A 26094-nucleotide genomic window follows, 5' to 3' on the forward strand; every position below is an offset into this window, starting at 1 on the left:
ACATGTAGAAATGGATTCTGAGAGTCAGTAGTTAGCCTGTGAATGCACCGCCTACCAATATTACCTCTGAAAAATAATCTTCAGAGGCAATCTCTCTAAATTACTCAATTAGTGTATAGCAGGCAATCAGAGGCATTCAATGAAGACAATGTTATTTCCAGTAATTTTCACAATTTCATCTGTGCCACCAAAGCCTGCTTTTGCGTCTTTCAGGGCAAAATACCCTAGGATACAAAATATCATTAGCCTCCAGCTGTAGCGCTTTACTTTAGGTCAATGTAATCAGCATTTCCATCTATCTATTGCTCTAATACAGCACTGACAGCTGTAATTGCTTTTTCTAACCTTGAAAGACAGAAAATGTAATTCTGCTACACAATTAGTTAGTAAATAATAGAAGTAGATTTTGAAATGTTTTAAAACATTACAGCATGAGCTTTAAATATGTCAGAGTGATGGTAACAGCATTATTTAACATGGGGTGCTAAACCCTCAGGGAAAGGGCCCATAGCGGGTAAGGGAAAGCACAAGGCACATAGGCAAGGGGTTTCCTCTCAACACTAGGGTTTTTTTATCAAAAGGAGGAGGAGCTGGTGTGAGATGCTTGTGGAAATTGCGAATGCATTCAAATTAACATTGGCAAGAGAGTACTTTCACAGGCAGGTATGTGGCCATTGTGCTATTTAACAAAAATAGCTCAAACTTTGTGACACTGTTCACTTTGCTAATTCTCAGTTCTTTAACCTGCACGTTTGTCGTCTTTTTTAAAAATTTAAATTGCTCACTCACTGCATTGAATGTTGTTGCTACCGGGTATGTGACTAGATCACTCCCTGCATCGCTTCTCACCCAATAGGAGGGTTGGATGTCAGCTGGGAAGGGGGGAGCCCTTGATGCCGGAACAGGCTTTAAATTCATGCACGCGTCGCTGGCGATCCTAAGGCAAGCCCGTCTGCGCCAGGCTGGGGCATGTTACTCTGCCCAAAAATATAACTACGCCGCAGCTAGTCTTACATGGCACCCAAAAAAGTGCAACTGCTAGAAACTCATCTGGTACAAAAACTGCAAAACCTGGAGCTCCTAAATCCTAATCCTAGAATTTATACCGATACCACAAATATAGGTGAACAACTCACTAGCCCGGCAGCCCTGCCTACAATTGCTACGAATGTCTGAATGTCTGAATAAACGGCTATCCGAAGACCTCAATGTGATGTATCTAAACACGGGCTCTATGGTCAAGCATCAAATAGACATTTTTAATATATTGACTACGGATTCTCCAGCCTTGCTCCTATTGACTGAAATTTGGTTCACGGAGCAATCCTCCCCTGAGATTCTAACAGCCCTTCCTGACAATTATTTGCTTTTTCATACTGACAGACTACTAGGCAAAAGAGGGGGTGGAGTGGCAGCTGTTATTAAAAAAGAACTATCCGTTAGTACTATGCCGCACTTTGATTTGCCATCAGTGATTCCTTAGTAGTTAAATTGGACCTACACAACAGTACTCTTCTATGTGTGGTATTGTATAGACTCCCCAAATCGATGCATGATTTTCCCAAAGCTCTAGCAAATCATATTGCGTCTTTAACCACAGATTATGATAAAGTTTTAGTCGCAGGTGATCTGAACTACTGGGCCAATGAATTAGATAAGCGAACTTTGTCTAAGGAACTTACCGAGTCCCTCACCAGCCTCAACCTCACCCAACATATTAATTCCCCTACGCATACCGGAGGCCACACTCTTGACCAAGTGTGGTCTACTAATGTTACCTTACACAACTTGGTAACTCAACCATGCATATGGTCAGATCATTATATCATTAACTTTAAACTGAATAACCTTTCACTACTGAAACAATTATCCCACTCTAGAAGCACCTTCAGAAATTGGAATAGTGTTGATCTGAAAGCACTCCTGGATACTCTCTCCTGTGAGCAGGTTGCCTCTGAAGGAGATTTAGACGATAGGGAAATCAAGATCACTGACTGGCAAAGGAAGACAATTAAAATCCATGCCCCCCCCTTCAGACTAAAAACTCTTGCCTTAGGCAACATGAAGCATCCAAATGGTTCTCAAAGGAGTTGGAAGTCTTAAAACTTCATGTACACCAAGTCGAACGGAAATGGTGGACATTGTACTCTAATGAGGCTAAAACAAAATATATAGCAAAACTACATGAGTACAAAATAGCTACTGTGGAGGTAAAAAGAGCTTTCTTCACTAATAAAGTACTCAACACTGATAACAGCCCCAAGGATATTTTCAGGATTGTGAAAGAAGGAGTAGTTTCTTACCTGTAACTCCAGTTCTGTAGTAGGGGTATCTCTGTTATAGTCATAATCTAGTGAATAGTCCCGCCCATGTGCGTGGACCCCGGAGCAATCAAAAATAATCTCTTAAATTGTCCTCAGTGCAGTCCTGCATAGACACTTAAGAGAAAATTAAAGACAATAATGCAGCCTATACCTGCAAGGCTACACTGTCCAGTACTTCAACTAGAAATGCAAAGGATAATCCACCAACATCACATTTAACACAGTCTGCTAAGTTTCACCCATAGAGAAACTTCCCCTTCACAAAATCCTTGGAATGATAGAGAGGAATGGATGGACAGACAAGCCCCAATAGGCTGCCATTATGTGTCTTGAAAAGGGATACCGTGCCTTTAAGGAACTCTCCAGAGACCCTCGGTGTCCCATGATGCACAGCAAACTCCTTTTACTTTCAGTTCTTTTTTCCGGCTCCTGCAAGCAGGACCCTGGAGCATTGAGCTCTCCCTTTTTGGGTGTTTTTCAATTTTAATGGCACTTTTAAAGTTTTTAGAGTGTTTTACTCGACGTCTGACTGCTTCTTCTACCTGTTTTCGGAGTTTTTGGACAGTTTTGCCCACTCCTTTGTCGAATATGCCTGCCTTGTTCGACAAGTGCACTGAGTGTGCCAGGAAGAAGGCAAAGTCAGACCCTCACAGGGTGTGTATCCTCTGTCTCCCTTCCTCTCATGTTCCTGAAGACTGTGAGATTTGCCAACAATTCTCCAGGAGGACCCTGAAGGATAGAGAGAAGATCCGGCTCCAAGGACTGGAGCTCAGGAGACAGCAGGACCAAGGTGGGTCTGGGCATGGAGGGACTTTGTCCTCTGCCCGTGCGTCGGCCTCTGAGGGGCTCCCCGCACATGGGCGGGACTATTCACTAGATTATGACTATACACAGAGATCCCCTACTACAGAACTTTCCAATCCGAGCCAATTGTTAAGGCCACTCAGGAACTATGTAATGATCTGCACTCTTTCTTCGTGGAAAAAAAAACATTTCAGAACTCTATTGTTTGTAACAATAATAATATTGAAGACACTGTGGTTCTTCCTAATCCTTCCTCTCTCGACACCTTACCCATGCTAGATAGGGAATGTTTTCTGTAATTGGTAGCGAAGGTCAAATCTGCCTCCCCAAGGAGGAATGCCCCATTAATATAAAGAAAGCAATCTATCAGGCTTTACCCGACACCTTTCTTTAGCGCCTTAATCTCTCCCTGTCCCACGAAACTGTACCATCAGACTTTAAGGAAGCGGTAGTTATTCCACTTAAAATTAAAAAAAACAGGGTTTAGATCCGAAAAAGTTGGGAAAAAACATACCTATATCATTGCTTCAGTTTCCAGCAAAATTACTGGAAAATCATGTTGCATCTTGCCTCAGTTCTTTTTTAGAAGCATCCAAGTTTCTGGACACTCACCAGGCAGGCTACTGCCCTGCGCATTCCACCGAATCTGTGATCTATCAGTCCTGGACGATCTTAAAGGACAGGCTGACATTGATCACACTCAGGCTCTGATCCTCCTTGACCTGTTTGCGGCATTTGACACCGTGAACCACAACATTCTGTTGGACCGTATTGCCACAGTGGGTCTTGGGGACTCGGCACTGGACTGGTTTGTGTCCTTCTAGAGAACCGCAAACAATCGGTGTGGCTCTCGCCCCACAAATCTAACACTGTTGAACTGAGCTGTGGCATCCCACATCACTCCTCCCTTTCGCCAATCCTTTTTAATATTTACGTACGTCCCCTAATCTCGAGTCTTCGGCAGATGGGGGTAATAATCTTTAACTACGCTGACTAAATGTAGCTGATTTTTACTCTGGAGAACTCCACCGAATGCAAAGATTTTGTTAGGAGCTCTATGATGTATGTAAAAACCTGGATGGATAAGAACCAACTAAAACTCAACTCTGAAAAAACTGAGATAAACATCCTGAGCAACAAACTTATTCACTGGACTCTCTCATACTGGCCACCTGAGTTAGGTGCGACCCCAATCCCCAAACCAGCGATCAAGAGTTTGGGTCTTCACATTGACTCTGACCTCTCTATGAGCGCCCAAATTAATGGTTACTTCTGCCTGCTTTATCCAACTTCTTAAACTGCGTAAGATCAGACGCTTCTTTAGTTGAGAGGCCAGCATTGAAATTGTGATTGCCCTTATCCTTTCAAAATTAGATTATGGAAATGCCCTCTACCTTGGCAGTCCATTATATCTGAGACACTGCTTCAGATGATTCAGAATCAAGCAGCAAGAATTATCCATCTTAAGGATAGAAGATGTCACATTATCCCGCTATTTAAAGATCTCCACTGGCTTCCAGTGGAGCAGCGTGTGATGTTTAAAATCGGCTGCATTCTTTTCAACGCCACTCAAGAAATTGGCCCAAGTTTCAATCTCTCATGCATCACAAAGCACCTGCCTCAGCGTAATCTGAGATAGAAGCATCTGAATCTTTTGGTGGTGCCTAGAATTAGACGGAAACGCATTGAGTTTTCCTATCTGGGCCCGAAGTTCTGGAATTCATTGCCTACTTCTATTAGGCTGGAGGCTGACTACATGCGGTTCAGGAAATCTCTAAAAACCTGGCTGTTCTCCCTGGCCTATAATTAGCTGATCCTCTATCTGTTTTCCCTTTCTCTTTTTGCTCAAACCCATCAGCGCCATGAGACCTGTAGGTGAACGTGCGCTTACATAAATTCCCATATAACATAACATCCGAAAAGGAATAGGTTATAGTGCAGGAGGAAAGGCAGGGTAGTGGGTGTACAAATAATACTATACATTAAAAAGTTGTCCAAGTAGTCAAACAGTTTCAGTATTATTACAGAATACAAAATGAGCACTTCCACTGGCTAATATTTTCTCCAAGTAAAACATTCTACTTTTTTCACTATGGAATGTCTTGGGGTGGTGGGGGGGGTGTCAATTCCTTCTCTGTGACCTCTGAAACATTGGGCTGTTGGCCAACTTTCCACCTCACTGAAACACTTAGGCCAATCTTGTTTGGGCAGTTTTCGGTGTGTAATGGGATAGGAAACTCCATGGTAAACCTTAACGAAAAACATTATACTTCCATTTTTGTAGGTTTTCGTCTTTTCAGTTACCTTTCCTCTACTCACCTCTTTTCCACTTTAGTATCCTACGTGTACAACAATAAAAAAAATCTGCCATGCTGGTAGATATTTCACCAACACAGAGACTAAAATTCCACTTATAATGATTCTGTCTATCAGGATGTTGAAATTAGAATTAAAAATGTTGTGCAACTAAATTACACTTGGGTGCAGATTGGGTCGATAATTTAGCAGAGGGTCCCTCAAGTTCGTCACAAGATATGCTGAATCACAAACTACTTAGATTGGCTTTGTGCATGATCTTCACAATCAAGGGAGCGTTTGAGGACCACGTAGCTAAAAATCCCCCTTTAAAAAAGTACTGTGGTCGCACAGTCACTAGTATAGTGGGGAACAATCTCTTAAAAAGCTTCCTTGTTTGCCAGTTAGTAACAGCTTAATACAGTCCACAATCATACAAAAAATTTCTTGCTCCGTCGTTATCAATGAGTTGAAACGGCCGTGACAGGAATCATATAGTTCTAATCGATCACATACTTATCAGGTCTGAGGATGGGAGATGCAATGAATTAAGGACTGTATAAAATCAGTTCAAAGGCAATTATCTGACTTAGGACAGTGACTTAGGACAGTGGACAAAAGATTGACAGTAGCTGAACAGCTTAGGTCACACGTAATCCCTTTGGATTGCTAAAAACAACCAGATCTCACTGACTCTACTGACTGCCAACCTGTATGAGGAACTATGTTCTAGAAGTCAGGAGCATGTACTCAAAAAGAAGAACTAGCAATGTTCCTATAATACACACGTGTATAGATTTTGGTTTTTACTAGCCATTAACTGAAAAACAGTAAGCATGTAAAAAACAAAACATTTGGTTCTGACCTTCTCACAATGACAGTAATGGCTGAAAAGTAGCTACTAATAGAGAGCAACTGAGCAAGTAAACTGGTCAGTGATCTTTGCACGACACAGTTAACCCCTTCCATGCGCATGACTAGCTGAGCTCGTCATGAATTGCGCCGCTCGCATGCTCATGACGAGCTCAGCTCGGCATGTAACGCGGCTTTTCGCAAAAAGCCGCACAGCGCAAAAATAGCGGCCGCACGCATGCGGTTAACAAAATGTTACCCACTATTTTGCTTATAATTTCTGCCATTTTCACAATATCTCTCAACCAGAACATCTAAAATTCCCCAAGTCATCATGATCTCAACCCTCAACATCTCTGGAGCCAGTTTCACAGATTGCTCATGAAGTCTTATCGCTGATCATCCTAAAGCAGCTTTTCTTAACATTTTGACTTCTGCGGACCCACACTGAATTTCTATTGGAAATCATTTACCGCCATCTAGACATTCTATGATTTAAACCTTAAACAGTACCAAAAATACAAAAACAGGAATGGAAAGGTTGGAGCTATTAAAACTTTAAAGGGAAGGTTGGAGCTATTCAAAAGCGGGAAACAAATAGGATATGGTCTTCTTTCGCTTGTAGGGCATCATGAGATACTTTTTGCTTTGTAGGCAAGCTTCAGCGAAAATGAACGTTGCATGTGACTAATGATCCAGTAACTTACCTATGGTTACATTCTTTCTGGTAGAGATGATATCTAATTCCTGATTCCTCACGTTTTGAATATTCCCCAGGCAACAGACTGGATTCGGAAACTTTTCAGCAGTAACTCCGTACGCTGGTAGGTGACACCCTGCGGCTCTGCACTGATACCGTTCTGCTCCAGAAATGACAAACGAGCCTACATAAGCACCTATCCCGCACACATAAGTCAGTTGCCTCCAAGGCTGAGTTTACCCCCAGATGCAGAGCTCCAACAGCAAATGGGCTTTGATCAGTGTGCAGATTCCTGGACATGGGATGTTATAAATTGGTAGCACCCCATTCACAGAATGTAGAGGATGGGAATGCAGGGGAGGAATCTGCTGTTAGATAGCGCCCCTACCTGATAAAGTGTTACTGAAGGTAATTAACGTGTTCTTCTGACAGAGACCTCTTACTGCAGGAAGTGGGTCCCTGAATTGACTCAAACCAAGAAATCTCTTAGAACCGAGCAAGCAAACTCCCCTTCTCAGTGAACCTGGTTGTCCACACAGTATTGCTTCATGAAACAATGGAGCTACGCCCACATAGCTACCTGGCAAATGTCCCAGACAGGAACTCTGTGTGCTAACTTAGTGGTAGCAACTTTGGCCCTATTAGAAAGGGCTTGCAGGCCTTCTGAGGCTGCTTTTAGGCCAATGCATGGAAGATCTTGATGCAGAGCACAATCTAACTGGAGATGGTCTTCTTCTGCATGACCGTGCCTTTCTTCATCCCAGTGAACCCCACAACCTGCTGATCATCCAACTGATGTTCTTTGGTACAATCGATGTAGAAGCTTAGTACTCTTTGGGGTCCAACCAATGGAGTCTCTCCACCTCCTTAGATCCATGAGGTGGAGCACAGAATGCCGGCAGGGTGATGGTTTCACTGGCGTGGAACAGCGTCAAAACATTTGGTAAGAAGGGTGCTCCGGTCCGCAGAATTAGCTAGTCTGGGAAGGAGGACGTGTATATGGTGGGTTCACACAGTGAGCCTGAAACTCACTCACTGTGTTGAGGTAATAGCAACAAGGAACACCATCTTGAGGGTGAGAAGCCGCAAAGGACAGAGATTCAACATCAAATATGTGAGGACCAAACGAAGCAATGACATGATCTGCACTGTGATAATGAAGGCAACCGATTTGTATGTTACTGAATGATTGCACAATGTTCTACGTGTAACTGTTGTTATAACTGTACCATTCATGGGTAATACATTTTTTTTTTTTTAAATGGTGAGGACCAAGTTAAGGTCCCACTGAGGCATGACAAAAGGAGAGGAAACAAGTGTTAAAAACCTTTTAACCACATCACTGCTTAAGAGTTTCCCCTGCAGTGCTGGACAGCAACGAAAACTGGTGTGAACTCGTCACGAGCACCTGAGAGGTGCATGCCATGACGAGCTGAGCTCGTAATGAGCATGGAAGGGGTTAAAACATGGATCACAACCGGTGTTGTAAATAACAAGGGTGGGAACAGCAGCCGTAGAAAGGGCCAACCGAGCCAAAAGGTACCTCATAAATGTGCCCAAAGCAAAACCTCGCCTGGCAAGAAAAAATTTAAACAATAGAACGTCAAATAACTCAGACTGGAGGTGGGTGTCAATCTGGTGTGTACCACACCAGAACCCAAAGTTTTCCCAATGACAGGCATACACAGTTTTTGTTGAGGGACCCCTGGCTACCAAAATAGCCGAAGTTGTTGAGCTTTTGCCACTGAATCTCCACGGATGAAGGTGGAGATTGCCAAGAACCACGTGCAGAACCCTGGTCTGTTGTTGTGACAGTAAGTCCTCACAGAGGGGCAGTCAGATCGCAGGACAGACGCTCGAGCCTAGGAGGCCTGCATAGCATACTCTTCATGCCCAATCCAGGGTCACTAGGATGACTTGGGCTTGGTAGGTCCTGATCTTCAAAACTGGGGGCATGAGTGGTATGGGCGGGATGGCATGCAGTTGGTCCGAGTTCTACTTCAGGTGTAATGAGTCGCCTAGTAAGAGGTGACAAGGAAGTTTCAACACAAACACTTCTGTATGATCTCAGCAGTGGCAAATAGATCATTTTAGAGTCATAGCACCTCCTGGCACAGGGTCCAGGACCCTAATCTGATTGGGGGGAATGAGAGGGGTCTGCCACTGTCCTAACACTGCAGATCTTTTTTTTTTTTTAAATCTTTATTTAGTTTTTTGTGAATGACAAGGCAAAGCACTGAGTACAAAGAAAGGACATCTCGGTTACAAACATGTGGTATTTCAATATCTGTTACCTTCGAGACACAGCTGGTAATACAATATGCTATGTAATATACATACAATACTTTATAGGCCCATTTCGAGTGGTATCACAATTTGCCCAACCACAAAAAACATCCACTTCCTCCATCCATCTGTCTTCTTTCAAAATAAGGACGCATTAAGAAACCATAGGTGGGGATGGTTGTATACAATGAGTTATAATACAGCGTGACTGTCAATTTAGCCCACTCCAGTTGGGACAATACCCTGCTCCTGTTGTGTGGGGGGTCATTCTGTTGTGCTGCAAGAAAGGCCTTGAAGGGGCCCCAAATGTCCCTAGGCCAGTAGGACGGGGGCATAATCCTCTTCCTAATTGGCGGAGTCCCCTCATCTTCAAGATGGAGGGGGCTGAGATGTGCGCCTCACCTCGCCTCCCTCACCTGTGGGGTGGGGTTGACAAAGGTGGGCACACCTCCCTTCCTGGCTAGGTTTTCCTAACAGTTCCTGCGCCCAAAAAAGGGTCAGAACCGGTGAGAGCCAGTTGCTGATAGCAGCAAAAGGCCGAGGGTAGCTAACAAAAGGTGGAAGGCCTTTGAAGCTCCCTATTTGTGGAGCCTGCCCATCATGGCGGAGGAGGCATGAAACCTCTGCCCATGATGTGCTTCGTTTCCAGACCCAGAGAGCGGAGGGTTCTCTACCAAGGCGTCCAGAAACAGGTCTGGTGGTGGCAGATGGCTGGTTGCCATCAGGAACCACACAAGGGCTGGTTGTGTTTCAGAAGACATCTCTAAGATGCCCTTTGAGTGCATTTTTACATTAAATCCGACATTGGCATCAGTGCAGGTTTAATGTGCTGAGAAGTTTGATACCAAACTTCTTAGTCTTCAGTAAAGCCATCATGGAGCCTGGGAGTTTGTGATGACAAACTCCCAGCCCAGGTACTTGGAATGGCTTCACTGCGCTTACGTCTGTGAAAGGCACAGACACTGTAGGGGCACAGTGCTCGTGCCACTGTGCCCTCACCTGTGGTATAGTGCACCCTACTAGAGGGGTGACATGAATATGCCACAGGTAGTGCTTGTTAAGCAAGACACCTAGGGATGGGTGGCATGTCGACTTCTGGGTTTGGGATCCTACTCTGACGTGCAGGCTGCAGTGGCAGGGTGTATGGGTCAGTTGAGGAGTCTCTGGGGGTGGCAGAATACTTGCTGCGCCCTCATAGGCTCTCGCTGTTCACAAGGCCCATTGGTACTAGTGGTACGTTTTAGAAGGGCCTTACGGGGGAGGGGCACAAGTTGTGCCAATTGTGGATGCAAAGGTATGGTTTTGGGAAAGGATACACCAGAGGTTGTGCCAGTTGTGAATGTAAAGGAACAGTTTTGGGAAAGAACACAAGTGCTGGGGTCTGGTGAGCAGGATCCCAGCACACAATTCAGTCAGGTTGGCATTAGTTCTAAGCAAAAAGTTAGGGAGTAGCCCTGCAAAACGGGGGACTTTCCTACACCCCCGGCCCAATGTATTTGGACTGCCAACCTGCCAAAATCGTTGGATCCTGCCTCCAAATAGGTGGCAGCGCTCCACTAAGCGCACGCCAAAGGTGTTTGGTAGGTAGGGCTGCGGGGGTAGAGGATTAAATGGCCTGCAGACTTCCTTGCGGAGATGGCAAGTCAAGTGGGGATGTGACACCTCAACAGAAGCAGTGTGGCCTCTGTCAAAGTCGTATAGGCTCCAACTCACAGAACACAATTTGCACTTTGTCCTCTGGCATCGATGGAGTTGGCATCGGTGTACAAGCTCTGGGAACCAGCGTGGGGTGGGGTGGCAGAGTCAGAACATGACCCGGAGGAAGCTCAGTGGTGGATTCAGAGGGTCCAAATGGCGCAGATGGAGGGTCTCTCAACTCCTATGGGTCTGAAGGTGCACCAGAGGGAGTCTGTAAGGATCCAAAGAGTCGGAGAATGGCCTGGGGAAACTCTTCGATCTGCCAATTTGCAGACAGCCCCGCAAACATGAGCTGTGCCGGGACAAGTTGCAAGGATGGGCTCAGACATTGATCAACTTTGGGAGCCAGTGTGAGAGGCATGGTGACACCCTTGTGCCTTATCAGGAGTATGTGAGTGGCAAGAAGTGTGCCAAGTCCGGCTTGGATTTTTTTTTCTTTGACTTACCCAAAGAGCATGACCATGACCAACCTTTGGAATGACTCCTGCAACTTCTAGACCGGGAACAGAACCAGGACACATTCTTCGACTTTGATCGTTCTCATCGCAGAGTCTCCTGATGCTTGGCGACAGATTTTCTCCTCATGGTCTCATATGGTTTTTGGGTTCATCAGGGCCTTTGGGTTTATCAACACAGTCACCACAGGCAAACTGATGAGGATCTGTCACTGACATTTGTTTACAACAGTCCTTACGGGGTTTTGGGAGGTCATATTTCCCTTGTACACTGTAAGAATTTGGATGAAGAAAAAGCCTCAAAGAGACAAGAGGTAGCTCAATATCCACATCTGGTGTCACAGAAAGAACTTTACAACTGTAGACTAGTTAGAGTCAGATCTCTTCTGCAAAAAGAACCACTTTAGGTTACCATGCAACACATGTTTGATATCAAATTTTCCTGGGGTTGGGTTTATGATGCATGGGACAATAACTTATAAACCTTAGTCCATTGATTTCCAAAGTGTATGTTTTATGTAAATATCAGTTCTTTGTGAAAAGCGGTTTGTTTGCTAGTGAATTCTTGATGTTTTTATCCAGCCAACACTAGTGCTTTTTATGATTAACCAGAAGGACATCCATCCCCACTTTCACTCTACTTCATGTGTTCTGATTTATTTTGTGGTTTGCAAGATGTTTGAATGCAGTTTTTTGATAAGATGAACTCTGTGTTCCCTGGTACAGTCTTCTAGCTCGTTATGTCAGAGTCGGAATCTCCTGCTACACGTTTGTTTGACTCGTAGTTATCTACGACTGAGAACAGGTTGCTAATCTGATGCTCCTTAGCTGAGACACCAGCTTTGAAATCAAAGTGTGGCCAAGTTGTGTTTACTACAACCTCTTGGGTTAGTCCTTGATAACTATTTGTAGCCTGAATTTTTCCAGATTCTTAGCATCTCCAGTTAATGCTTTTAATCTATGCTCGCTGGACTCCATTCTTTAAGTTGCATTATAAAAACCTTTAACTTTTTTTTCTGCTGCTCCAGAGTGAACCACCCTTCTCAATCCATGTTGTCAGTTGTTTGACTCCAGGGGCACAACTTGTTTTCCTTAAGTAGAGTGATTATGTTCTTGTTGTAATCACCCAAGAATGTACTTGCTGCAGCATTTCCTTTGGCATGCAGCCAGCCTTCTCTTGTCCCATGTGAGTACAGGGTTCGCTTCTACCATTCATCACACAATCCTGTACGTAGAAAATCTATGGTCTGTACGAGCCGCAGTATCCCAAGAGAAAGTTAAGTGTTTCCTGTTCGAGCTCTTTCGAAATGGAGGGCTGAACAACCTCCTCCATTTAACTTGTCAATCAGTCTCTCTTCAGTCCACATACATTCTTGTCATTCAGTCACGCCTGCCTGCACTGCTTAGCTGCTGATTCAGATTTTATTTTTGATTTACAAACAACCTCTAATAGGTTTCACAGATATGTCAAGAAATATCACATTCTCAGCAAATAGCATACGTTTAGAAAAACAAGTGTATTGGCATTAATAAGCTATCAATTTCCATCATTGTTACATTAATGTAAGAGAAGAGATGGGGAGAATATAATTCAATACGTAAACGAATAAAAAAGGAAAAGAGAAAGGAAAGTGTAATGGAAAAAATGTGCAGATGATACATTTTCTTGGTCAGTATACTAACAACTGAACATCATGGATCGAGCATCTTTGTATTTAGAGTCACTCTGTGCTATCAGTCAGGTATATGTAACAAAACCAAATGACCACACCAACGATACTGTGTTAGACATAATCTTGTATTTGGATCCTTTCAAATTCAATTTGAAACCATCTACGGTTTCCAGTGAGTAACAGGATCTAAAGCCTTTTGGTTAAGTGCAGACAGCCTTTTATCAACTGAGAACTTGGGATTCCAAGACACACCTGCACATTTTCGTTATGAAAATAGCAGTGTGCATCACTTCTGTTTCCACTGAAAGATGAGTGAGATGTGGTGTCTCAAGCGCATTCAGGGTAGACAATATACGTTTTCAGAATATCTGAACATCATTAGGTAACCAGAGGGCATGTACCATTGTGCCCATATATGACATGCTCTCCGTAATAGAAAGATCCATATACAAAAGCTTTGATGTATAACTTAGAACTGATTTAAGGAAAGACTGATCATCATGTCACAATAGGACATAGTATCATTACAGTCTATTGTTGCAACGAGATTTTAGGGCTAGGCTTCTGCTCACGAGGGCTATCTTTTATCCTAGATCGGCAGTTATAAACGGACATAGTGAGGGATTGGATTGTGCTGTATGGTTACCAAAGTGTACATATACTACGGTGATTTGAATGTGGCGATTTGCTGACCAAACACAAATAAATCTACTTGAAAAAAGCCAAACCTTTCCCACACTAAGTGCAGTATTCAATCAAATTGGAACTCTTTAAGCATTAAAGTCTACCATCACGGACACATGGGACCATCCGTGCAAGGGTCTGACAGGTAGCGAGTGAGGCTGGATGGGATTGTTTTCAATTATGTAATTGCTGGAGTCAAGTGGGTCAGGCCAAGCCCTACTCTTCAACCTGAACCACCTACACCATAGCATGATCTCCACTAGTGATTTTTTGGTATTTGACCAAAATATGGAAACACATATCATGAGACAGAATATTGTTTAAAAAATATTGAAGACAAGAATATTGTGAAGGTCATTTTCTATGGGTAAGGTTTACTATATATAACTCCACATATACGTGCCTTGACGATATATTTATCTTCAAGGTACGTAAGATCTTGAGTTAAGAATAGTAAATTTATACTTACCTATTTGCACTTATCTACTCGATATTCTGGTCCTCTATATTTTTGACACGATATTCTGTCCACACAATATTTGTGTTTCCGATATTCTGCCACTGATCAGATTCTTTTTATGTGCTGGGATGACAAGACTGGGGGAAGATTAATAGTTGTTGGCTCAAGAGGTGCCACAACTAGAGACTATTTCCTTCTAAGTAGTTACATCATCTGTCACCCAGCGATGACCATACACCAGTTGGCTTACCTGGTGATAGCACTGGATGTATGAAGCCCTAACCCTCCTGCAGTTTTCGGTGCCTTCTGCAAAAGTATGTAAGTCATGAATTCTTCTGGCACCAGGTAAATACAGAGACCTTGTTTAGGGCTGCTCATTTTTCTGTGCTCATCTACTGTTTTTGATCTTAAGAATCCAATCTAGTCACTGCACCTCTGGCTTTTCTATTTCTGGGCTCCTGAGTTACGAAGAGATCTGCACCATATAGTCTCTACTATTTTATACCTGTGAACAACTGTTGTGTATATGTGGTTAGATTGTTGTTTTCTTCCAAATACATCTAAAGTTGGTGAGGATAACTAATAAAACATTCCTTGTGCAGTGTGAGAGATACTTGGGAAACAGGTTGCATGTTAACCTACAATTCAGCACAGGGATGCACATATGCTTTTAATAAGCGCCAAAATGTAGTTAACTGTACAGAGGGGCACTTCCTTTTTTTCTGAGAACAGGGTCAAGACTGATTTGAATATGGCTGGGTCTGAACTGGGGTGGCAACATGAGCTAAAGAACAATGATGGATTCATCCCAGATCTAATAGTGACTAAGGGTGAGTGTCTGAAAAGTTTCAGCGCTCCTTCCATCATCCTCTGGTATGTCCAGATGTAGGTCCCTTGCTCACTTTGCCACTGAATTCAAGCTAGCCTGAATGCTGGGGAGTGTTACCCCGAAACGGGTCCCAGGATGCTTGTTTCCGGTCCAGAGAAGACCTGGCTTGGCAGTTTGGGCTGGACTGTTCCCATGAGAACAGGGTTAAAACTGATTTGCATATTTATGGATGGGTCTGAGCTGGAATGGCAAAGTGAGCTAAAGAACGCTGATGGATTCAACCCAGATCTAATAGTGACTGGGGGTGAGTGTCAAACGTTTTAGCGCTCCGTCCATCATCCCCTTGTGTTTGCAGCAGTAAGCTACATCATACCTTTGTGGAATTCAAAAAAATGTTGGCTACTAGCGAGCATAGTTACTCATCAATTTAACTATTTATACTAATGACAGGTTTTAAGGCAATACATGACTAAGCAACTGGCTACAACAGCACCAGTTTACGGATTAGACTACATCTAACCTATTAGTCAGCAAAACAAAATCTACAGAATCCTCTTAGAGCTCATCGTATCTCTCTGTAGCAACTGTTGCAACAATTCCTTATACAGATACTGGACTTTGATGACATGACCATGTGAACCCTAAACGTTCGGTAACTAATTCACAACAGCAACGGATTATCTTTATTAACTTATTCATAAAAATCAATTACACAGGTTCATTTAACTGTCAATATTTCCCAAAAAGCAGCTCAAAATTAACTCCTTGTAGTAAGAAACAGCAGTGAGGCAGATTATATAGGTTGAGGGATCCCCTCCACTGGCCTTCCACCACAGCATACCCTTTTTTTTTTGTTTTTTAAGATAGTTAAAATCGTGGTCTTATGTGACTCTTAACCCATTCCCCAATGCCCTGCTTCTGTGTGATGAACTAGTGGTCTTTCTGGCTCCTATCACAGACTAGTTACCTTGACTTCTCACAAAGACTGAATAACTTGTTACCCCAGTCTGGTGTGTTATGCAACCTATAATACATAACAAATTTGACTATGGTTTTAGAATATGAACATTTTCAAATGTGTTCAGGGCGCATTGTTTTAAAAAAAAAATCTGATAACCTTACCTGCAAACAAATAGCCAAGTTGACTCTGCAGCCAAACGATGTGCTAACAGCCCTTGGATGTAAGCCCAGATCTTTAAATAGCTTGGAGAAGGATTGCGTGAGAGCTATCCGGGGTCTTTCTTCGGCCACTACCACGCAGGTCCTTACTCGAGAGAGGTCCAGTCCTCGTGCCTAAGAATGAGAAAAATTGCAGCACTTATTAGCTAAATCATCATTCTTCTTATTAAATAAAGCCATTAACAGCATGATATATATATATAACTTTAAAATGTTCTGTAAATGTGAAGTAATTGAAAGATAAAAATTAACTTGTTTTCCTTAGCATGATTTGGTGGTGCAACAAAGCCATAGCAAACTGAATCTAGTGAGGATAACTGAAGAACTCAATTGAAACACTGGTATGTACAGACAGCAAGAAATAGGAGCAAAAACAGTGAGATGCCAGAGACTAGTATATTGCTGCATCACTTGGAAATAAAACTACATTTTGAAAAGTTCCACCTTACCTACTAAACTTCAAATTTCGACGTTTGTACTTTCAGTTTGTGGATAAAATAAAATATTGCAAAATTAGAATAGTTATTTGATGTATACCGGATCCTGTTTGTTTTTGTTTAGAAGCTGAAATCACAGAAATTACTATGGCCCCGGTCCCTGGCTTTCAGTACCGCTGGTATACGACATAAGCCAATACTGAAAAGAGGCTTGCATTACATCCTACACAAACATTTAGCTAACATTAAATAGACTTGCCTTATATATAGCAAACAACATTAAAAAGGCTTATATTGAGCACCAAACACAGATTAAACAAACTTGCCTCGAGGACAGCAAAAACAAACAGTGGGCAAACATGTATTGTGGTAGCACAAAAACAAGCATTAAACAGTAAAGTATTGTGTGTCTCAAAAACAAACATTTCACAGACTTGCAAAGCGTGTCATAAAACAAACGAGGAATAGTGACTCAGGGCATTTATACTGGAGATCTGCAGAGTTTAATAGTTCGATTTTTTTAATATCAAGGCAATGCAAAAGTCTGCCTGGACAAATGGGTATGAACGGTGGGGGTTTGGCTCCCACCAAATGTAATTTCACATGAGAACTATACAAAAAGAAACATTCTTCTTCTTTAGGTGCCAATAACTGCTAACCTGGACCGGCAGAACTTGACCTGTATGTGATATCTGGCGCAATGCAAAACAAAGGAAAAGTGTTTACAGAGAACAAAGCATCTGGTTAACCTCAATGGCAAGGGCAAAGTCACTTACTTAGTTACATATACTGACACCTGGTGAGCAGACCCTGGTTACCTGAATAACATTTACTTTCTTGGAGCACACTGCAAGTTCTTTCAAGATGATTTGCTCAGTGATGGATCACAGAGGAGTGGGCAAAATACTACATGGAAAAGGAAGATGACGAGAAGGTAGGATCAACCTGAAAGTCTGAGCCCATAAGGCAGATAAGGTACCAGAGGCTTTGCCATGAACTAATGTGACATTCTCAAATGCGGCATTAACTTGTAAGTAAGAGAGGGTCAGTGGAATGCTTATGCTTTGCCTCCTCAGTCAAATACCGCAACGTCACAACAGTTGGCTTCTCTATTCTCCCAAGAAGGAAGAAGTGACACCTTCTGGGTGACCCTATGCTCATATACAGACAAAGCTCACCACCTATGGGACAGAGTGGCATCACCCACTGATGGAGTCCACATTCATGAGAAGCATGTGTTGGCCTGCAAAGTCTGTTCACCTCAGAGATAAATATCCCTGCAGTGTTCTTGTCTACACACCATTACAATACTTCAGTTGCAAGATTTAACTGAAAAAAATGGAGTATCCTCCTGCATGTTCTTATAAAACACTGCAGTAGTACTCCCCCTAAAAACCACCACTCTCCACCCCGAAGGGTTGAAGGATTGCTCTGCTACAGAGAGAGGAAGAGGGCACCAATTCAATCACCCCTTCAGCTCTTTCTTTTTTTTTTGTAAAATCTTTATTTTTTAGTATGTAGTAGAAACAAGAAAGAAAAACAGCGGTAAACCCGCACATCATCCCTCACTGGGGGCACAATCAGAAGCCTATAGGATCGATAATGCGTACTATTTAGAAGGCAGACAGGCAGGCGGTAGAGCGAAGCTCTATGGCATCGGCGCTTAAAGCGGCAGAAGCCTAGCGCAGGAAGTCCATCTGCACAAAATGCAGTCATAGATGAGTAGCTGTTGACGCCCAGAAGGTTAACCAGTCCAGATTGAAAGGCTTCGGCCCCCATGCATGTACCGCAACAAACAAATAACAAATTCCATACCCCCCCCCCCCCAACTCCCCCCACACCCCCCCCCAGTGGTGGTAAGCACAGCAGATCCAGTCATACAGAGGACCCTCAACTAAACCTGAAAGAGGTGAAGTGTGCGTATGGAGGACGGGCACACCGCAGATGGCAGGCCCTTAGAAAGGGAGCTAACCAAAGGACCCCAGCGGAATTGGAAGTTTTTGAAGTTGCCCAGGAAGATGTCCGCAACCCTCTCCATGCTAAGCAGTTTCCACAGCCTTGCGTGCCACAGGGAGTTCGCCGGTGCTTCCGTTTTTTCCAGGCGGCGGCCAGCGTAAGCTTGGCAGCTCCAACGCACAGCCACAAAATCTGCTTGTCCGCGCGTGTCTGATGTTCAAGGACTGGATCACGGAGACCCAACAGAATATGGTCTATAGAGTCCGCCACAGGATAGCCAAGGATATCCTTGAGATGTGAAAGGATCTCCTCCCAGTATGGTCGGATGACCGGGCAATCCCACCAAATATGGCGGAAGTCCCCAAGCAGGCCACAGCCCCTCCAGCACCTGTCAGAGGTAGCCGGGAATATGCAGTGGAGTCTGGCTGGGTACAGGTACCAGTCCATGAGCGTCTTAAGGTGGGCCTCCCTCAGGTCTAACGAGTGGTTGTATGCGGCAATATCACGCCACAGTGCTGACCATTCCTTGCCTGAGATATCCCGCCCCAGGATTTCCTCCCAATGTCCCATAAAGCGGGGACGAGGTGACACTGCCGAGGTAAGTAGAAGCTGGTAAAGAAAGGAGATGGCTCCCTTCATGGTAGAGGTCCGGAGTATGAAGGCCTCAAAAGGCGAGGGAGGTCTCGTAGCTGCCGCAAGGACGTCAGGCGACGTGGCCCAATGAAGCAGCTGGGCATGGCGGTAGGGCTCCGATGGTGGGACACCATAGTCCCTCATGCAATTGTCAAAGGAGAGGGGAACAGGGCCGTGAAATAGATGGGTCAAGGCTCTGCAACCGCCTTCCCTCCACACCGTAAAGGGGCCCTCCTGCAGCGCCGGCAAAAAAGCTGGATTAAAGTGCAGAGGCGTGAATGGGGAAGGAAATGTGGTCCATCGGTCATCAGCAGCCAATGAGTCCCAGACCATCAGGGTGGTACTAGTCGGAGTACTAATGTAGGCGTTCAGGGGCCTGTCTTTCTTGGGTTTCCAAGCAAGATCCCAAATCGACCTGCCCGCGACACTCCTGTCCATGTGCAGCAAGTGTTTCTCCGATGTTCGCTGCGACCATTCCACCAGCACTCTAAGTTGAGCCGCTTTGTAATAGAGATGTAGATCAGGAAGACCTACACCCCCCTCTCCCCGGGGCCGCCGCAAAACCGTGAAGGGGAGTCGCGCTCGGCCCCCCTGCCAGACAAACCGGAGTATCTGAGTCTTAAGGCGCCTAAAGAATTCCCCGTCCAGTGGAATAGGGAGTGCCTGAAAGAGGTACAGGAATTTGGGCAGGAGAACCATCTTGACGGCATGGATTCTGCCCAGCCACGATAGGTATTTGGGCTTCCATCGCTCCAGGTCCGTTCGAGTCCGTGCCATTAACGGTGGGAAGTTCGCCGAGAACAACTTCCCAACTGTGGGCGTCAGGTGGACCACCAGGTAAACGATGGAGTTAGAGGCCCAGGCCAGCGGAGTTAAAGGCCGCACCCGCTCCACCTCAGTGGGCGAAAGCGTAAGGTTCAATAAATAGGATTTGTCAAAATTGACCCTGAAGCCAGCCACCTCCTCAAATCGCAGCAGGACTTCCCGAACACATGGCAGAGACTGCGCCGGGTCCTTAATGGAGAGCAGAACATCATCCGCAAACAGCGTAATTTTATGCTGCTCCCCGGTGAAGGGAAGGCCCTGAATCCCCTCGTGCTCCCGCACCGCAATTGCAAGCGGCTCAATGCTCAAAGCAAAGAGCAGGGGGGAGAGAGGACAACCCTCCTGGTGCCACGGGAATGCGGGAAGAACGTTGACAGGCGGCCGTTCACCACAACCCTAGAGCGGGGACTACAGTAGTTCGCTTTCACCATGGAAAAGAATTTGTCCGAAAAACCGAATGCCGCTAGCGTATTGAACAGGAAGCCCCAGTTCACTCGGTCGAAAGCTTTTTCAGCATCAAGGGCCACGAGGACCGCCGGGATCCGAAACCTATCAGCTTTCTCTATTAAGTGTACGACCCGCCTAGTGTTGTCGTGTGTCTGACGCCCTTTAATGAACCCAGATTGGTCCGGGTGTATGATTGCCGGCATTAAATCCTGCAACCTGCGTGCAATGATTGAGGAATAGAGCTTGGCATCTATGTTGAGAAGGGCGTCGGGCGAAATGAAGAGCAGAGAGTGGGGTCCTTCCCCGGTTTAGGCAAGATCGAGATCACGGCCTTCGCGAGGGAGCCGGTGGAGGTACCGGAGACAGCCATGTCATTAAAAAGGGAGACTAGAAAGTCACTCACCTCTGTGGCAAATGTCTTGTAAAAAAGTGCGGTATAGCCATCTGGGCCCGGCGCCTTGTGAGGTTTCAGTTCCTTAATGGCATCGAGCACCTCGCCACTAGTAATCGGGGCTTCCAGCAGCTCGTTCCATTCCTTGGACACTTGTGGTAAAGGCAGATTCCGTAAAAATATTCCCGCTGTGCACCGGTGTCAAGGGGCTCCCCCGTATAGAGGTCCGCATAAAAGCGACCAAAGATGGCTGCCTTAGTCTCATCACGGTACTGTAGATCACCCGCTGGGTCACGAATCCCTCCCACGTATTCCCGTTCCCTCTTGTCCCTCAATTGACGAGCCAAGTGTCTCCCCACCTTATTCCCGTGGAAGTATGATAGGCGTCGCAATCTCAGCAATGTGAATTCCGCTCTATTGTTGTAATGAGCTCGCAACTTCCCCCGAACCGCCGTCAACGGGCGAAGGGTCAGCCGTGAAGGATTAAGTTTGTGGGCCTGCTCGAGTGTTTCCAGTTCCGTCTCCAATTTCTCCCTCTCCTGACGTCGCAACTTATTGAAAAAAAGTACAAATTTACCCACGGTACCTGCAAGGTCGCGCCCCTCCGGCGCCATGCGACTGTCATCTCAGGTCTCAAGCCGCCCCGGAGCCATGCTGTGAGTTCGCCTCCGTGGCCGACACCACAGAAGCCAACTCAGCTCCTCTCTCCTGTAGGCTGGTCGCGCGGTCAAGCCGTCTTCGCTCCGGCTCCCCGCCCACCCTCTGCCATGAGGAGGATCGCCGTCTCCTCCGCGACGGGGAGCCATTGCTCTCATGGGGTGGGTCTACGTCCTCGATACCCAAGAGGTCCTTTGCTGCCTGAAGCGATCTGATCTGCGGCAGTCTATTCTGCCAACGGAAAATGATGCGGAATGGATGACCGCAAGAGTAGGCTATGTTACGTTCCCTCAGAAAGGCGGTCACAGGGCGAAACTCGCGTCTCTTTTGAAGGGTCGACGCTGCCAGATCTTGATACAGCTGTGGGTGGTGACCCCGGAACTGCAGCGATGGAGTCTCTCTCGCCTTACGCAGGATGCGCTCCTTCATTTGAAAATCGTGGACGCACACCAAGATGTCGGGTGGAGGACCTCCTCCACGTCTAGGCAGGCCAACCCTGTGAACCCTGTCCATCCGAATCTCATGAAGATCTTCGTCATCCAGGAGCTGCAGGAATAGTGCCAAGACATAGCCCCGGAGATCACCAGATTCCCCATCCCAAGGCACTGAGCGTATGTTGTTCCGTCGCGAACGATTCTCCAAGTCCTCCGCGTGTGCTTGTAGGTCTAGGTTCTGCTCCGTGAGCCGAATCACATCCTGCTGCAGCTGATGCACATCATTTGCCATACTCAAGTCATGATCCTCCAGAGTGGCCACCCGCTCACCTATACCGTCCACGTCACGCGACCTCACGGAGGTCCGATGCCAGCTGAGATCGAAGGTCCGAGATGTCTTCCTTAATGGAGGAAAAAAGCTCCATCATGACTGCTTTGGTGGCGGGGTCATCGTCGTCCCTCGATCTGGGTGAGGCGCTAGGCCCAGGGGACGCCGGCTGCTGGGATCCCTTGGATGAGCCATCTTTACCAGGCTTCCCTCTCCGCTGAGAAGCGGCCATTACAACTCCCCCTTCCACACGGGTATGCAGATCTCAGGCTCCGTCCGCCACCTCCGGGATCCGACAATGGCCAGGGCCAGGCAGTAGCAGGAAGCACACCACGATGATCCCGGGGGGGGGGGGGGAATGCCGTCGAGGGATACGCAGCTCACCACTCCGATCAGGCGTCCACGCGGTGCACCGTGTCACTCGTGCCTCCAGGCCTCACGACAAGCCAGCAACAGAGGCAACTATGTAGTGGGCCCCCAACAGCAAATTAGGCCGTCCCACGGGTCCAGTGGGTGCCGTCAGCCAGCTCCAGACACTCCAGCGACAAATCCTCGCCCACTATGCCCTTATCTGCAGGCAGAGCAGGCTCCTCGTCGAGCAGAGCGGGCCCGAGAGCAAATATCTCCCAAGGTCAGTGACCCCCCCGCAGTGCCCGGCCGAAGTCCAGGCGCACCGGAGCCTCCAAATGCTCCCTGCGGCTATAGGCCCCTCTCCTCAATGACGGCTCCCAGCCGTCGCTCGACCGTTAGACGGGGGGGGGGGGGGGGGGGGGAGAAGGGCGGCGCTCCCGCGCGCCCATCCATCCTGGCCGCCGCCCCCCCCCGCGGGCTTTGGTTACCAGCACCCCTAAGGCGGCTCCAGGCGCCGGCCGGCACCCCGACCCAGGACCAATGGAGTGGGCCGCACCGGAGCAGCGCCGGGCGTCTCAGCAAAGCGACTCAAGCCGCCCCTCCGGGAGTCCCCCACGCGGACCCACAGCCTCTCTTACCGGGTCCGCGCGGATCTGCAGCAGGGATCGGGAGGGGAGGGGGGCCGATGCTGGTGCGAGTCGGGGCAAGAGCAGTGAGGCCACCTCCAGGCCCGGCTCTCCGCTGATACTGTTCGGCCGCACACCGCTCCACAGGTCCGGCGCTCGTCACCACCCGAGGGCGGGGACTCCTAGGCCTCAGTCCGCCGCGGCGCCTGCGGCGCAATCGCCCCTGCACAACACCTTCGGGGGCCGGGAATGCACAACCGGACCGCGCTCCACAGCAGCAGGAAGCGCCACAGGCCAGGGGGGTCCCGTAACGCGGTGCTCCGGAGGGCTACACAATGCTAAGCAGAATCGGCGCCGGAGGGACAGCAAAGTACGTCTCACTCCGTCGCCATCTTGGCCACGCCCCGATCTTCAGCTCTTTCTTTGCTTGCTTGGTACATAAATCAATAGATGCTGGGGAGTCCCATTACAAGACCCTGTGATACGTCAGATTAAGCCACAGCTAAATTGGCAACTTTCAAGAAGGTGGCCAACATGCGGAGTGCCTTCAAAAACAACCATGCTGCGGTAAAAGTGAAGCAACTGAACTAGTAACAGGTCATCGGCATGTCTAGGTTTCTGTTCTGGTATGAGAATGGTCCACCCTGAAGAAGCACTTCAAATGGCCTCATTCAATGAGTCTCTTTGATGATGGATAAAAGGGATTTTACCCTATTAAATAAGACAGTCAGACTGAACAAAATAGCTTTTTCTATGCCTTGGGAATGTTCCACAGCATGCTAAGTTTAAGCTCTTACCAACCAGTCTGTGAAGTAAGAATAAAAGCACAAAGTGCTGTCACAAAAATGGAGCAACAATGATCATGTACCCGATGAAAGCTCTGGAAGAGAACTAAGGCTAAAAGGGAAAAGGGAGAAGAACAGTATCCAAACAGCAAATCACACTAGCACCGCACCTCACGTGTTTCATTCAAGGACCCCAATCACGACAATTAAAACAGTCATCATAACGGGGTATCAAACACAGCCAGTCACCTAGTTCACAAACTCGCAGGATTTGAGCCAACATGACCATATTGAAAGAGTCTTTTTCTGTAATAAGAGATTGATAAGATTATGTTTGTGGATTGTATGCAGACCCTCCTGCTTTCTTGTCCACTGCAAAAGAGCCAAAGTAGACCCCATGCTGAATGTCTGTCAATGGAACCTATTCAATGGCTCAAAACACAAGGACCATCTTCAATTTTTCATGTCTAATATGGGAATTTGGATTGTCAAAAGGAGTGGAAGTAAGGGAAACTTGTGAAAAGGGGAGTCTGAGAGCCACAAATACCAAACCTCAAGCTGCAGTGTTCTTATGAAGGGCTAACCTAAGTGGACCATGAACAATGCAAAGTGAATGATAAATGAATGACCAACGTATAAACCACGAACAAATGCCCAAAGGCGTCAAGGCGCTAAGCGGTTCCACTGCCAGGTGAACAGGAGCATTTATCCTCTATAAGAACAGTTACAGGGCAAAACGAAATGGTCTTTAAAGACTTAAGAAAAGAAAGTGTGACTCAAGACAGGAGAGGGTGTTCTAGAGCTTAGAGGCCGCCACTGCAAAGGCTCTTCCTTCCCACCTTACCCGCCTGAACTTGGGTTTGACCAGCCGACTTTTATCGGCAGAATGCAGCTGCTATATTATTTGGGATTTCTAAAGCGCGCGTCTACTCCGAGGAGTGTCCCAGCGATGCGAATGGAAGATAGGGCTAACGAGAACACAGCAATAGGCTAGCGGATGTCAACTATTGTAGAAAAAGGAAGGTTTTCAATGATTTCCTGAAAGGAAGGAGGTCCTGTGTCTTTCTCAGCTCCAAAGGGAGGCTGTTCCATATCTTTGCTGCTTGATATTGAAATGACCGACCACCAATTCAGGCAAGGAACAAATTGGGGACGCATGTTAAGTGCAGTGTTGCAGATCTCAAAGTGCGACGTGGGTAATAGAATTGAACTCTCTTCCTAAGGGTCAGGCCCCTAGCCCGTGAAGAGACTTAAAGGTCAGGAACATAGACCTAAATATGATTCTCTTCCGGATTGGGTGCCAATGCAAGGATTTCAAATGACTAGACATACGTGTTCTAGACCCGAGCATAAAGATAGCCCTAGCCGCGGAGTTCTGCACAACCTGCAGGCGTGTCAGTAGGTCATCCAGGATTCCCAAGTAAAGACTATTAACGTAGTCCAACTGAGACAGGACCAATGCCTGGACTATGGTTTTTCTGTGCATTACAGTAAGGAGGGGCAGAAATTCTATGAGCATTTTCAACACTCCAAAGCAGGAGCCGCAACCGCTTGTACTTGGGAGTTCAGAGATAGATTGTCATCAATTCTTACTCCCAGGTTCTTGACTGACTCCACTGAGGCTAGGGGAGGAGACATATCCTGTGGCCACCAATTTCGCCATACAGTATCTGGGGGAAGACCAAAAAGGACGATTTCAGACTCGTCTGGGTTACACTTTAGTTGGTGAAGTTGAAACCACGAGAACACTTCTGAAAGGCAGACCTTTATCGTTTCACCATTTAGATCTGACTTTCTGTCGTATGTAAAGAGCAATTGAGTACCGTCCGCATACGAAACAATTTTAGCTCCATAAGCTTCAGCCAGATCTGCTAGGGGGGACATATAAAGGTTAAACAGTGTGGGACTAAGGAAAGATCCCTGCGGGACCCCCACCTTAAGTGATGCAGTCTAGTAGGAACAAGTGTTTGATTCCCTCTGGACCA

The 26094-nt window shown here is 46.3% G+C and overlaps 1 protein-coding gene across 9 annotated transcripts in view; it reads right to left on the reverse strand.

The window, feature by feature from the left end:
* DIP2C (DIP2 acetate--CoA ligase C (putative)) overlaps positions 1-26094 on the reverse strand; it is a 1026208-nt gene that overhangs the window by 53258 nt on the left and 946856 nt on the right. For all 9 annotated transcript variants that reach the window (XM_078663289.1, XM_078663292.1, XM_078663288.1 and 6 more), the window contains one exon: positions 16183-16353. In XM_078663289.1, the coding sequence (XP_078519415.1) occupies positions 16183-16353 (171 nt within the window). The remainder of the gene's footprint in view (positions 1-16182; positions 16354-26094) is intronic.

The sequence above is a fragment of the Lissotriton helveticus genome, chromosome 10, assembly GCF_964261635.1.
Source record: "Lissotriton helveticus chromosome 10, aLisHel1.1, whole genome shotgun sequence".
Lineage (NCBI taxonomy): Eukaryota > Metazoa > Chordata > Amphibia > Caudata > Salamandridae > Lissotriton > Lissotriton helveticus.